The sequence below is a fragment of the Phycomyces blakesleeanus genome (assembly GCF_001638985.1).
Source record: "Phycomyces blakesleeanus NRRL 1555(-) unplaced genomic scaffold PHYBLscaffold_1, whole genome shotgun sequence".
In the NCBI taxonomy this organism is placed as follows: Eukaryota; Fungi; Mucoromycota; class Mucoromycetes; order Mucorales; family Phycomycetaceae; genus Phycomyces; species Phycomyces blakesleeanus.
In genome coordinates this window covers 4417932-4432312 of record NW_017265134.1, presented here as the reverse complement: position 1 = coordinate 4432312, position 14381 = coordinate 4417932, and the positions used below count along the sequence as shown (strand labels likewise).

At 34.4% G+C, this 14381-nt stretch overlaps 2 protein-coding genes and 1 non-coding gene across 3 annotated transcripts; all 3 read left to right on the top strand.

Moving 5' to 3' along the window:
* Positions 1-1520: 1520 nt before the first annotated feature.
* Positions 1521-1593, top strand: PHYBLDRAFT_t14. Its single transcript has one exon. It is a non-coding gene; the product is annotated as a tRNA-Met (tRNA).
* A 1340-nt stretch (positions 1594-2933) lies between these two features.
* On the top strand, positions 2934-3786 carry PHYBLDRAFT_73468 (hypothetical protein; the record flags this gene model as incomplete). The annotated part of the gene is made up of 3 exons (XM_018442862.1): positions 2934-3147; positions 3359-3541; positions 3590-3786. The coding sequence occupies 3 exons, from the start codon at positions 2934-2936 to the stop codon at positions 3784-3786; spliced, it is 594 nt and encodes a 197-aa protein (XP_018299610.1).
* A 2594-nt stretch (positions 3787-6380) lies between these two features.
* PHYBLDRAFT_139117 (hypothetical protein) lies at positions 6381-7337 on the top strand (the record flags this gene model as incomplete). The annotated part of the gene is made up of 4 exons (XM_018430166.1): positions 6381-6557; positions 6693-6723; positions 6808-6933; positions 7096-7337. The coding sequence occupies 4 exons, from the start codon at positions 6381-6383 to the stop codon at positions 7335-7337; spliced, it is 576 nt and encodes a 191-aa protein (XP_018299609.1).
* Positions 7338-14381: the final 7044 nt, after the last annotated feature.

Sequence of the window (14381 nt, the reverse complement as noted above, 5' to 3'; positions counted from 1 at the left end):
AGCTATTCCAGTCAAAGGTGTTTACTAATTACTTTATTATTTAACACACAGGTTTATCATATATGATAGTGATTATATTTCATATGAAGATATGACCATAATATGGGATACATCAGTAGATTATTATAAGTATAATTATAACTCATAAACATATTTACTTTTGATGTTAATATTTCAATGGGATTATATATATATATATAATTAATTATACATTAATTATTCTAAGATCATGTTGCTCTGATTAAGACTCAGATAGGATCGATCACCTGACCTCAGTCATATAATTTTCCTGATTCAAAACAATATAAATAGCAGTGGTAGTTCAGTGTAAAAACCTGATCAAATTTTGATACCAAATCTTTCTTAACAAACAAACTCTACACAAGTTCTCCTAAATCTTCATTCCTTATCTCAAATCTTTAATTTTTCTTTTTAAAAACTTCTTCAACTTCAACCAGCACAACACACATAACAGAAATAATAATTTAAATTAATATTCTTACAAAAGAGGCGTCATATCAAACAACATCTCAAGACAAACATTCCAAATAATTAGTATAAATATCAATAGTAATTGCTCATAATAAAATTATCTTTTATCTACTATACTATTTTGTCTGTTTGATTGTATTTTTTTAAGTATACTTCTTTATTATCAAGTATACTTCTTTGCCTGTTTATATATTGCTTAGCATGCTGTGTTAACCTACTGCAATCTATTAACTCTTATATATGTGATACTTGTATTTGTAATAAATGTTGACAGGTGATGTTATCACGGTTTTTGAGGTTTGAATAGTTTGTAGATGTGAAATAACCTCTCTTTTTCACAAGAGAGAAAAGACCAACTCAAAAGAGAATATAGAATTAAAGATAATAAAATCAATAAGAGAAAAATAAGAGGAAAACAGTACTTTTAATCAAATAAGTAAAATATCAATAGCGTTAAATATTAAGAAAACTTGTTATCAGAAAATAAGACAAAAAAATCCATGTTTATTAAATACAAGTATTGCGATATTTATAGTTTTGCAATTAACTTGTTGAATAATTAAAAAAAATAAAATTATAAAGAAAAATATATAATAAAATTTGTACAATTAACGATCTATTAAATGCAATTTGTTCTTTACTATCATTAAGTACAAATATAATAAAATAATTATTAAGTCATAATCATGAAGATAATTATGTTTGTAAGAATATATAATAAAAATAATATTAATTCTAAGTTAATTCGTTCAGTTAAATATAGTGAGAAAAAAAGATACAATATGTAGTTATCTTAAGTTATTGTTGACAGAATGATGCTTTTTCGTTGTATTTATTGGTGTTTTGCTCTACAAGCAGAAAAATTGCTTTCTATTCAGCCTCGGCCGCCATTGGAAAATCAAAAAAAATAATAATAGAATATTTTTTCTAGAATTACAAAGAATTCTGCAATATCACTGCACTGCTGGACAACCGAAACTTGTTGTATTTTACATATAATTTAACTATTGAGTATTAATTCAAAACAAGCTTCCTTAGCGCAGTTGGCAGCGCGTTAGTCTCATAATCTGAAGGTCGCCAGTTCGATCCTGGCAGGGAGCATTTTTGCTACATTCTTTTGTCAATATGTTGCTCCCTATCTGGGATGTTTTTGGACATTATTGGTTTTATTCATTTAATTAGATGTCAGAGTTGACATCTGTGCCCAACATTGGGAATTGCAAGTAACCAGTAATGGTTGACTTTTTAGGATAAATGATCTTGACATTGCTGATTGGTCTCTTGTATATGTTTTAGATATTTAAGATATTAAATATACTTGTAGAAGATATTACTGGACAACAAGCATCTAAGACATATTATTGTAGCTATTCTTTTAGCCAGAAATCAAACATCATTTTGTATAAATAGTCAAGAAATATAATTAATAAAAAGCATCTTTATTCTTATCAAAAAACCTATTCTTAAAACTTAACGATCCCCAGTGGTATTGATTCTGCAACTTAGTTACAAGTGTCAGAAAAAAAATACCAGATTGGGACTTGACATAGCATCTGTTTCCATCTAATTAGAACCCATTGCGATCTGAATTTGCTCCCCTCTCTTTTACTATTAGCAGAAGGGTACATGGCACTCAAATTTTTTATCCTTACGCCTTAGAATTTTTTTTATAGAACTGTAGTATTTTTTGGTAAATGTCATATCTTTTTATAGAACTGTAGTATTTTTTTGGTAAACATCATATTTTTGGCATTTTATATGAAGTTTACAGAGTTAGAAATCCTAAGTAAAAGGTGAGATCATAACAATTTTTATATGTGGACTTTGTTACAATCTTCACTACTTAAAAATATAATAATTTTACTAGTAAAAGTGTAAATGATTTATCACGTGATTTTTTAATGTGTTTTTCATGTCCTACTCACTCTATTTTGCTTAATCCTAACTTTTATTTCTATTTCTATTCATTATTTTAAGATAAATTATTACAAATTAAAAAAATGTCTAGAGCTATTCTCACTTCTGAAAAAAGAACTGAAAAACAATGTCAATACATGAGAGAATATTAATATAATTGTTGGCAAGCAATGCGAGAAGAAGTAACAGTACTAAAAGAAAGGAATCTGATCTCTTGGACTGAATACATGCAAGAGTATTGACGTAATTATTGTCAAGCAGCAGAAATAGAAATAGACAGTAGCCATGATTCCAGAGCAGAATATTTGCAAGAGTATTGCCTTTGGTGCCAACAGTCTACTGAGATAGAAGTGGTGGGAGCTGAAGTAGAAGTGCACAACTCCTGAGCAGAGTACATGCGTCAATATAGATGCATTCAACGGCTTAGAGCTGCTGAAGACAATGAGAGAGCTATAAGAAGACACAGGCAAGATGACGAAGTTGAAGCAGATAGCTGAGAAACTATCTGGAGTAAATATGAAACTATGATCAGAGAGGATTCTATTGCCGTCTGTGGCTGTTGTGGGGGTTTTTTCTTCAGAAAAGATATATCTATAATTGAAAGAATCACACTGAAAGAAGCTTGGGGTTGTGATGATAATGTAGTTGGAAAAGCCTTCTGGGCAATTAATAATCAATATATTACAACTGCTTTTCTGAATAGGTTAACCATTGATCAGATCCCATTATTCTCCACTTGTAAAATAGACTTAAAGAAGAAAACCACACCTACTATTGCTCTATCAGATGGTCTTCATTTGTCTAATTATGTTAATTGTATAGACGACCTAACAAGATTAGAAAAAAGACTAGTTTCGTCATGCCATGTATTTCAATCAATTTGAACACACAAAGAGTTAACTGGGCAATATAGAAGCAAAGGTGACAGTGAATATTTCAGTTAACATAGACATAGCAGTCTCGTCACTTCCTCCCAATTTTGATGACACCTATACTATTCATTTGAGCTTAACCCGTAAGATATGCTATGTCAAGAATTACATCAGAGGCAATATCAGTCGAGCAAAAGTTTGGAGAGCAGCCGTTTTCTTACAGTCAACACCACTCTACCAAGAGTACAATATAACTTTAAGTAATGACTGAATAGAAGATATTACTAGAAGTAATACTGAGGTCATAGGGACTGGTGATGCTGAAGGGCAAGATCAGAGTGTAGAAGAAGTTGGAGAAGATAAGTTAGAAGACAACGGTAACCAAGAATCTGTAATTGTCTCTGACTATGAAGCTATCAGACTTTCATCTGGAGATAACAGAATACCATTATCTGTTCTAACTGACAAAGATAGTGACTTTCTATCTTTCCCAAAGATATTTTGAAGACAAAGACTATCTATACCTGAAAATGTATTGTATTCATTCTTGACTAAGTCTATTTCGAGAAGGTTTGACCAAAGAGCAGCCCAAACAGTAGAGTATATCTTATACATGGATTGTAAAAACCAGTTGATTAGAATGTACAGCAATTTGAATACTGTTCTTCGCAAGAAAAGAAATACTAACAACAATAACACTTCTTACATTGCTTCAGACTTTTTAAGTAATAATAGCATTGAAGGGTTGATAAGCAAAGACTAAGCATATAAGATATTCAGTAGCATTCAGTCCACTGCTAAATACTGGAAAAATGAGAAAAAAAATCTTTTGGCATGGTTTGGCAATTTGGTATTCCCACAATCTTTGTTACTCTGTCCACAGCTGAAGCAAATTGGCTAAAACTTCTATGTATTCTTAGGTTTGTAACAGATGGCATAATAATCACAGAAGATCAAGCAGAGCAATTATCATATGCAGAGAAGGTAACTCTTATCCAGAAAGACCCTATAACTTGTGCAAGATATTTTGATTATCAATTAAGACAGTTAAAAGACATGGAAAGTACCTTATGAACCTTTTGGAAATTATCCCATCAAGAAATATTTCTTCAGAATCGAATTCCAACACAGAGGTTCACCTCACGTTCATATACTTGTTTGGCTCAAAGGTGCTTCTAAGTATGATGAGGATATTTCTGTTGACGAAACTACATCTGAAGAAAGACAAAGGACTATCTGTGACTTTGTTGATAGCATAATAATGTGTAAAAAAAATGAGATGAGATGCCTCATAATAGACAAACCGACCGCTGTAGTGAAGATATCTGGAAAGAGCTGTTGAAAAGGCAATTTCATGAGCATAGATTTGCTTGCCAAAGAAAAGAAAATAATGTTACAGTCTGTCAATTCAACATCCCATTTTATCCCATGGACAAAACTCGCATACTCTGTCCATTTAGTACAGACAAGACTCTATCAGAGAACATGTAAAAAAAATGTAAACAAGATATCACTTGTATTAAGGCATATCTTAAAGAAAATTATAAAGAAATTGGATTATCAACAATGGAATTTATGGATTTTCTAACAGCTGTAAATATTACATCTATTGATAAATACATATTGGCAATTCGTAATAGCCTCAAAATTAACAAAGTTTTAATCAAATCAGAGCCAAACAAAGTGATAATCAACAACTACAATCCAAAAATACTTAGTATGTTCTAATCAAATATGAACATCCAATTCATTTTTGATCCTTATGCATGTTGTGAATATGTTGTTGACTACATTAATAAGGCAGACAGAGAATTAAGTAAGACACTGGAAGAGGTGTATAAAAAGTATAAAGAGGATAGTAGTTTTACACCTATAGATACAATGAGATCACTTGCAGCTACGTATTACAATGCTAGTGAGATCTCCACACAAGAAACTGCATATAATTTGCTACTGATCAGAATGTCTGAAGCAAGTACTGTAACAGTATTCATACCAACAGGCAGACCTGAAACCCATATGCATATTTTAAAGAAGCAATCTGAGCTTGAGAAAATGGATCCAGATTCAACCAACTGTTTTGAGTCAGGCCTAATTAAACATTATGTTTCCCACCCAGAGATTTTTGAAAATCTCAACTTAGCCCAATTTGCCTCCCATTTTGAGTTTTCAAGAAAGAAACCATCAAGAGCCAGGAACGCAAATCTCACCAATCATGATGAAATTAATATTGATAATATAGATCCTGATAATGACCAGAGAGGAAATTTAATTAGCAGAAATTGACTAAACTTCCAAGAATACTGCAAGTCATATATTCTATGGTGAGCCAGGCATTGTATACTCTCTTTTACAAAACCAAAGATATATTCGAAAGAGAACCAAACCTTGAGTTATCTGTTACTATAAGTTTAATGTCTATCGGGATGATAATGACTACTATCACTGTCTTTTAGTACTATATTCAAGTTGGAGAAACAAAGAGAAAGAGCTTTTGAGTATAAACTGTGAAGAGAAGTTTTTGGAAGTTTCCAAAGCTATAATATTAGCAAAGAGAGAGTTTTGCCAAATAGATGATGATGTTTTGGATAGATATGTTGAAACAATTTCAATGGAACAAGATGCTCTGAATACAGAAAGAGAAAACAATCCATCAGAAACTACAAATCCTATGGTACCATATGTTGCTGAGAATGATTTCAGATGATATACTTTGGATATTGATGATAGTTCTGACAGACAATATCATTGAGAAACAGATCTGACAGACAAATTAAACCCAAATGGAAATATCAAAAATAATTGTCTAATCTACTTGGAAACAACCAAAGTTCTGAAATGCTTCCAGAATCTGAGTACCAAGAGCTTCTTTCAATGTTAAACCTAAAACAGCGCTAGTATTTGTATTATATTATCGATCACATCTGCTACAACAATGATAACCTTTTATCACATCAGCTTAATTCTTCTATATCATCATAACCTTATGCAGCATTTTATCATTTTGTAACAGGAGGAGCAGGTACTGAAAAAAGTCTGCTGATTAAAGCCATATACCAATCTCTTGTGTGTCATTTTGACAAAAGTAGAAAAAGAAATATGAATACACCATCTGTGTTGCTTTGTGCTCCCACTAGAAAGGCAGCTTTTAATATTTCAGCTCAAACTCTACATAACACATTCAGTTTGCCTGTAACCCAACGTGGAATTGAAGGCCTCATGCAGCTCTCCACTGATGGTTCCCATTCAATGAGTATTGCACTTGCAGATTTAAATGTAATTATCATTGATAAAATTAGTATGGTTGGAGAAATGCTGTTTGGATGAGTTGATCAAAGACTTTGTAATATTTTTGATCCTTCAGTACCTTTTGGTAGAAAATCTATAATTGTATTTGGTGATTTCTTACAGCTACCACCTATTGGAGACAGCCTATTATACAGTACAAGTCGTGCTAGAGATACCAATCCATTTATATCATTATTTGGATACAAGATATGAGATCTATTCAAAGTGCATAAATTAGAGGAAATTATGAGACAGAGGGATGATGTTCCATTTGTTACAGTATTGAACAACATGGCTATAGAGGCAATGACCGAATCTGATATTGAGATCTTCCAAAGTCAAGTTGTACAAATAAGCCCTGAAAGTGCAGCTGATATAAATAATGAAAAAATAACTGTTTCACTAAATATAATTAGTCAAGAAAGCACTTCTTCCACAGGCACCAGTTCAAAATTAATATTTCTTTTCAGTAGAAACTCATTTGTTCAACAAACAAACCAGAATATATTGATGAGTTTAAATACAGAAGGTGCAATCTCAAAGGCATTTGACCAAATTATTGGACAGTGTAGAGATGGAAGTTATATCCAACGACTCTTATTCTCTGCAGACAATCATGCAAAACAATTCGATATTCAAGGCCTAATCAAAACGCTTTTATTGAAGATCAGTGAAAAATACATGATGACAGTCAATATTGATACTACTGATGGGCTTGTCAATGAAACAAAAGGCATATTAGAGACGTTTGTGAACTCAGATTTGTAGAGTTGTACAAGAATTAGCTAAAAAAAGGTTTTTTGAAGTTTTCAAAATAGATTCATAAAAGGATTACTCATTATCTAAATAATATTTTTGCCAAGGCGACTACTAAAATTACAACTAATAATGTATGCTATTGATTCAACTAAACTTTTTGTTGCTTTGACTATAAAACAGCTGTAAATTCTATATGTAACTGGAAATTGTATTGCATATATTTTCTCCAAGCCATATGTGATATAAAATTAGAGTAAATTGCATATAAAAATGTATAATCAGACTTTTTCTATGCCATTGTAAGCTTATATTCGAAAGTTACATTTCTCTATATATTTCTGCTGTTTAAATAGCATCAGTTTAGAAAAGCAAATAAATGAATATTAAAGGCTACCAATTTAAATAAGGTTTGATAGAAAATCTATCAAACTTTAGTCAAGTTGGTAGAGTAGTGTCTCTATATAGATGTGTATGTAACATTGAGTTTCCTTTCTAAGGCAATGAGCTTGTGCAAAAAGTTGAAAATCTGAACCCACAAACGTCTCTATTAAAGAGAATTGACTATGGTCAGATTTCTGATTAAGACAGCACTGAATTAGAAGAGTTCACTTTCTTGCCCATAAGAAAACTATTGCGCCTATAGATACAGTTTGATGATGAAAGAAGTGGAAAAGAGCTTAGAAAAAAGCAGCAAAGGATTCGCCAAAATCTCAGTATCTCAAACAATTGGACTATGATAGAGCCTCATTGTGCTATTATTCACAGAAACATCAAAAGTCAAATCCAATTAAGTCGAACTCAATTCCCTGTTGTGTCAGCTAAATCACTAACAGCTCATAAGTCTCAAGGAGGCACATACTCCTCAGTTGTAATATTTGATCATGGCTCAACAAAAAATACTAGATTGCTTCAATATGTTATATGTTCCAAATCCACTTCTGCTAATGGACTGCAGCTGATATGTAGAGGTAACCGATTTGTTCCACCAAAACATATTGACAAAGATCGAAATGCACAGTTAAAGAATGAGCTGTACAGACATATTTCTGTACAATTAGTCCTAGAATTCAAACATTTAACAAGTCAAAGAACAGACGGGTCTATTCAGCTAATATCACATAACATGCAAAGTTTGCGAGCTCATATTAATCAAATATCAAGTGATCAAGTATATCTTGCATCAGATATTCTTCTTTTAAACGAAACATAGACAATGCCAAGGCATGATAGACTCAATATTTAGGATTTTACACTTGTATTCTTTGCGGACAGTGATTGAACTCATGCTCAAGTCTCAGGACCTGCTGCTATGTCTGAAACTCTTTTTTACAAAGTACTGCTAGTTTAAATTATACACCCACCTTATATTCTGCCAATTCTAAACTATTTCTTGATGGAGAAGGTAGATCAACAAGTGCTGCACTTTTTATATTAGATCAAAACCTCTTTTGCAGCCTATATGTTTCTTCACTTTGCAAACAGAACACAATGATTGAAGCCATTGAATTTTTTTCACAGCACTATTATATACATATTACCATTGCTGGTGATTTCAACATTGGTTTTAAAAAGGAATCAGGTAAAAAAACTGCTTTACTTCAATTTATAAATAACAGAAATATGATCAGTACTCTCCCCAACACGATTCAATCAACAACTAACAAAAACACACATATTGACTGTTGTGGTGGTTGAAGTTGAAGAAGTTTTTAAGAGGAAGAATTGAAGATTTGAGATTAGGAACGAAGATTTGTGAGAACTTGTGTAGGTTTTGTTTATTGAGAAAGGATTTTGTATCAAAGTTTGACCAGGTTCCTACACTGAACTACTACTGCTATTTATATTATTTTGGATCAGGAAAATTATATGACTGGGGTCAGATAATCGATCCTATCTGAGCCTTAATCAGAGCAACGTGATCTTGGGATAATTAATGTATGATTAATTATATAAATGTATGTAGTCCCAATGAAGTATTAACATCGAAAGTAAATGCGTTTATGAGTTATAATTATGCTTATAATAATCCAATGATGTATCCCATATTATGGTGATATCATCATATTGAATATAATCACTATCATGCATGCTAAACCTGTGTGTTAAATAATAAAGTAATCAGTAGACACCTTTGACTGGAATAGCTGAGGCCTTATATTATTTCCTTCAGACTTATTCTCAATTACAGCAGTAGTCAATACTCATTTACAACACTGGGTATAAAAACCACCTTTCCAGCATTTGATCCTGTTACAATGGTGGCCTTGATAACATATCTGCCAAAGTCATTGCATATAAGGCGGGTACTATTGCAGAGGCCATTCTTGGGTCCAGGTTTCTCAGTAGCATAATTGGACATCCGTTCTTGAGGCATAGAGTATGTGGAGGCAAAGATCCAGGGTCGAGTTTGTTGAGAAATTCAATTGCATAACTCAATTGATCATCTTCGCTGAGACCTTCATCAATACTCTTGAACTCTGTTGCTTGTCTAGGGAACAGTTTCATAATAATGTTGTTGATCTTCTTAACTTCTGCATTCTTTGGGGTTAAGATTGCACAGCTCATAAGGAAGCTGGGATTGCTGGCATTGTTAGAAAGATCAGGGAAGATTGTACTGGCCAGGTGATTGATATTACGGCCTCAGATAAACATATAGGGGGGGATCTGAAAGGTGCCTGGACCACCAGTGGTCTGAAGACTGCCATTGCCAACAGTCAGAAGAAGGGCAGCAAACTCATTAAGTTGTGCCACTTCCCAGGAATCAGTGGACTCGGCAATACACATGTTCCTTGTGAGTTTCATGGAGTGAACATGGCTCTAGAGACATGCTTTCTTGATGCACTAAGAAAAAATCTGGGCTCTGTTTCCTCCTTGAATGACAGGAAGCACCTGGCAAAAGTCACTACCAAAAACGAACAGCTTGCCACCAAAAGGAACAGTATTGAGCAAGGGGTCAACCAACTTCATAACATCTTGAATAGAACAATTGACGGCATTGATAAGATACTTGCTGACCATGGAGACCTCATCCCAAACAATCAACTCTGTTTTCCTGATCAACTTTGCAAGCTCAGAGTTGGAAGGAATGGAACAAATAGAGTTGACGTCAATGTTAATGGGAATCTTGAACCTGGAATGAGCTGTTTGGCTACCATCCAAAAGCAGAGCTGCAATTCCACTGGTAGCTACCACGAGAGCAATCTTGCCTTGTTGACAGACTTTTTTGAGCATGGCATTGAATAAAAAAAGTCTTTCCAGTGCCACCTGGTCCGTCAACAAAATATAATCTTGGGGTTGTAGGGCTTGCATCAACTACTTTCATGACAACATGGTATACTGCTAGCTGTTCCTCATTGAATGAGAGCGTGTCCAAATCAGGCAAAGACAAAGCTTTGGTACAAAGGGCTTCTTGCTCATCAATCAATGTTCTCAATCCACTGGCAGGGATCTGGGCATCTGAGGAGTCTGGCAGTGGGGTGAGAACAAACCCAGAAAAGGAAGCGAGAGAAAGACCATTGGCTGACATGTGGCTTTCAATGCTCCACAGACATCTGTCATACTTGACTTCAGTTGGCTCAAGAGAGAAGTCATTTTCTGCCTGTCAGAAAGCATGGAGATAGTCCTCGACCATGGAAGAGCGGTATGCCAGCCAGAGAGCAAAGGGATCAGACACCTCACAGAAGACCAAGAGGACGGCAAACAGGTGAGGCAATGATGATGGGATCTCATAGCCTACAGCTTCTTCCATACAGCGGTTCCATTTGCTGTTATCCACCAACAGCCCAAGAGCACAGCAAGCATCTTGATTAGTAGGATATACATGGCCTTCAAAAGTACGCAGATACTCAAAACTTGTGGCACCAGGGACATTGAGCAGCAAGATTCTCAGATAATACCGTTCTGGGTTTCTTGGTGAAACAGTGTGGACTCTGCCAAGGGTTTTGCTTTCCTTTTTGCCACGTGGAGTCCACTTTCCCTGATTTTTTTTCATGTAAAATGCGAAGGAAATTCCAAATAAAGATACTTGCAGAACGAAATATCCAATGTATTGTGAGCAAACCATCCAGTTAAGGTGGTGGAGGAGCCCCACCCAGATGTTTCTTCAAGAGAGTCAGATTCACGGAAGTAAATGGTCTTGGCGTTCTTAAGATGGATAGCAAGTCTCTGGTGAGCTGGGGACTCACTGTGAATCCTAAAAGAAAAGATTCTCCAGCAAGCTTCAGACGCAGAGACATAACAGGCATCAAGGAATTCTTGGATCTCATTGATAGGTTCTTGGGGGGTGGATGAGAATCCAGGCTGCAGGACTGTCATGGCATGGTCATGACCCTTGTATACATACTTGTAAAGATATTTTACAGAGGCAACAGAGGTACAGATCTCAACGTTGATATGTGCATTGTACTTTACACATAGGTAGCGGTTGTGAGGAACTATGCATCGCTTGTCCAGGATGGTATTGTACCGTATGACTGATCTTCAATTCTGTCTCCAGCTATACAAAGGGTATCCAGCACCATCTTCAATTGTATCGTCTTGGGCATTCTTTGGATAATGCTTCTGGAAGCGACCATTCTTCATGCAATGTGCTAGAGGGACATTAGCAAGACGGACCTCCTCTCCACATGGTCCATGCACCATATGGCGGCTGATGATTGCAAATACTTCTGGCTCAAGATCAGGATCCAGATACTCAGCAGAGACGATTCTGTCATAATCGTCTACTGTAACTGGCTTGTCTGCCGTAGCTAGGATCAACAGAATATGGGCTTGAGGGAGACCTCGCTTCTGGAACTCAATGACATGGACATGTGCTACGGCCTTCCCCAAGATATGCTTCTTTGTTAAGTCGTGCATGAGTTGCTCAAGCTTCATGTGGAACACGGGAACAAAGATCAGGTCTATCCACTGCAAAAGGAGGGTGGATTTGGTCGAATTTTATTTTTTGAATTTTGGCAAAGTTTGGAAAAATATTTCAAACACCATCGTTTTTCAATATATTTTTTTCTTGAGATGGGAATTCGCAATTTTTTCTGATTATATTAAATAAACACAGATACAAACACAAATATTTATTAATTAGGCAATAAATCGCACAATTGTCTTAAAAAATATATGTTTCGATTGACTTGGCAGAAAAATAAAAAATAAAAATAAAATATTAAATGTTAAATGTAGTATTTAATTATTTTTCTGGAAGGAAAAACTTGTTGTTACAGATGCACCTAATTTAGACTCAATAATATTTTTATTGCATCGCAAAAAATACCGATTTTTATTAGAATATAATAATATATGATATATGACTTATTTTTAATAAGAAAGTATATCAAAAAAAATTGAAAAAAAGAGCAAGAATTGATGTCATAAAAAATACAAGAAAAAGAAAATCCAAAAAAGGCCACTTGCCAAAATGAGCAAGAATTGATGTCATGTTAAAAAAACGCAAAAGAGAAAAACTACGCCATTATATCAGTGATTATTAAATTGAAGCCCCATTAATAATCAGGCATACTTTTTTTAAGAAAAGATCACTGCATCAAAATCCATTTGTAACTCTTACTAATAGGGACGGTAAGCTCAATGTAGTCAATGACATAGTGAACAAGATATATCAACTCATTATTAATGACAAAAATAAGAGACATATAAAAGATGAAAATAAAATATAGTATACACCTCTTTATTATTTTATTATTATTAATATTATTCTTACTGTTATGAATTCTACAACTAAAACCTACACTGTTATGTGTATATGTTCATCATGTACCAAAAATGCAATTGGCGGAATTTTGCAAAATGCACAGACCTTTAAGCGTCATAATAATGCTGATAAGTTATTAGACATTGGCCCAAAAAATCGAGGTAAATGACATTTGAGTAGTACATGCATTACTGGATAAATTGTAATCTAATATTTTTTTGTTAATTATCAGTTAATACAGAAGTTGTCAAAGAAGAGACAGACGTTGAGATGGTAGATGTATCTGAAACATTGATTGATTGTGAGTATAAAATTTCTTTTTAATAAATCATAATTTAGATAGCTAATAGTCTGGTTTTACTATAGATGAAGACAATTATTCTATTGTATCAGCCGAAACTACCATACAAAGTGTACCTTTTTTGAGAGAAGACGAGATTTTTCAATTCGAAGAGTCTGATGTCGAGACAACATCATTGGCTTCTGACAATGACGATCCTGATTCAAGCGATGAGTCTGAAGATGAGAGCGAAGTTGAGGTTGCCGGTGTTGAAGATTTTGAAGACACGGTTGCTTCCGGTATGCATACATTTAAAAAAGAAATATACATAAATTGTGTTACAAATAATTAACAGAAATACTTGCCTTTGTAGTTGCTTCTTTGAAAATTCATGAAATGTCTCAAACAAGCCAATTCATGGCTCTATTTGGCGTTATCTTTCAGGCGTTTTACTTGGTTCAAGCAGGTGGAACTGCTATGTTGAAATTCTTCCGCCATCTTCTTATTGCCTTTGATAAGGATACCGATCTCCCACTCACCATTGATGCATTAAAGACTATGACCGGCTTCAATTTCATGACAAAAAGCATCGTCAAATACACCGTCTGCAACAAGTGCTTTGCAATTTACCTACCAGGCAATCGCCAACCAAATTGCACATTCGAAAAATACACAACCACACCACCAACATACTGCGGAAATCCTCTTTTCTCTGACACCGAAGCTGATCGCGCTGTCCCTCTCATGGTTTTTCGATACAACTCGCTCAAGAATGCATTGGCACAGCATTTCGCCAAACCTGGGTTCGAGCATCAAATCGTTCAATGGAGATCGAGGGAAACCGTAAACAGTACCTTGTTGGACGTCTATGATGGTGCAATGTGGTCTGAGCTCCTTGATGAAGATGACAAGCCTTTTGTGAATCACGACCATTCTTTGATGTTGACATTGAATGTGGATTGGTTTCAACCGTTCGAGGGTCGTACACATGCAAGTGGGGCCTTGTACCTGTCAATGAACAACCTGCCTAGGGAAGAAAGAATGAAGCCGGAAAACATTATCCTTG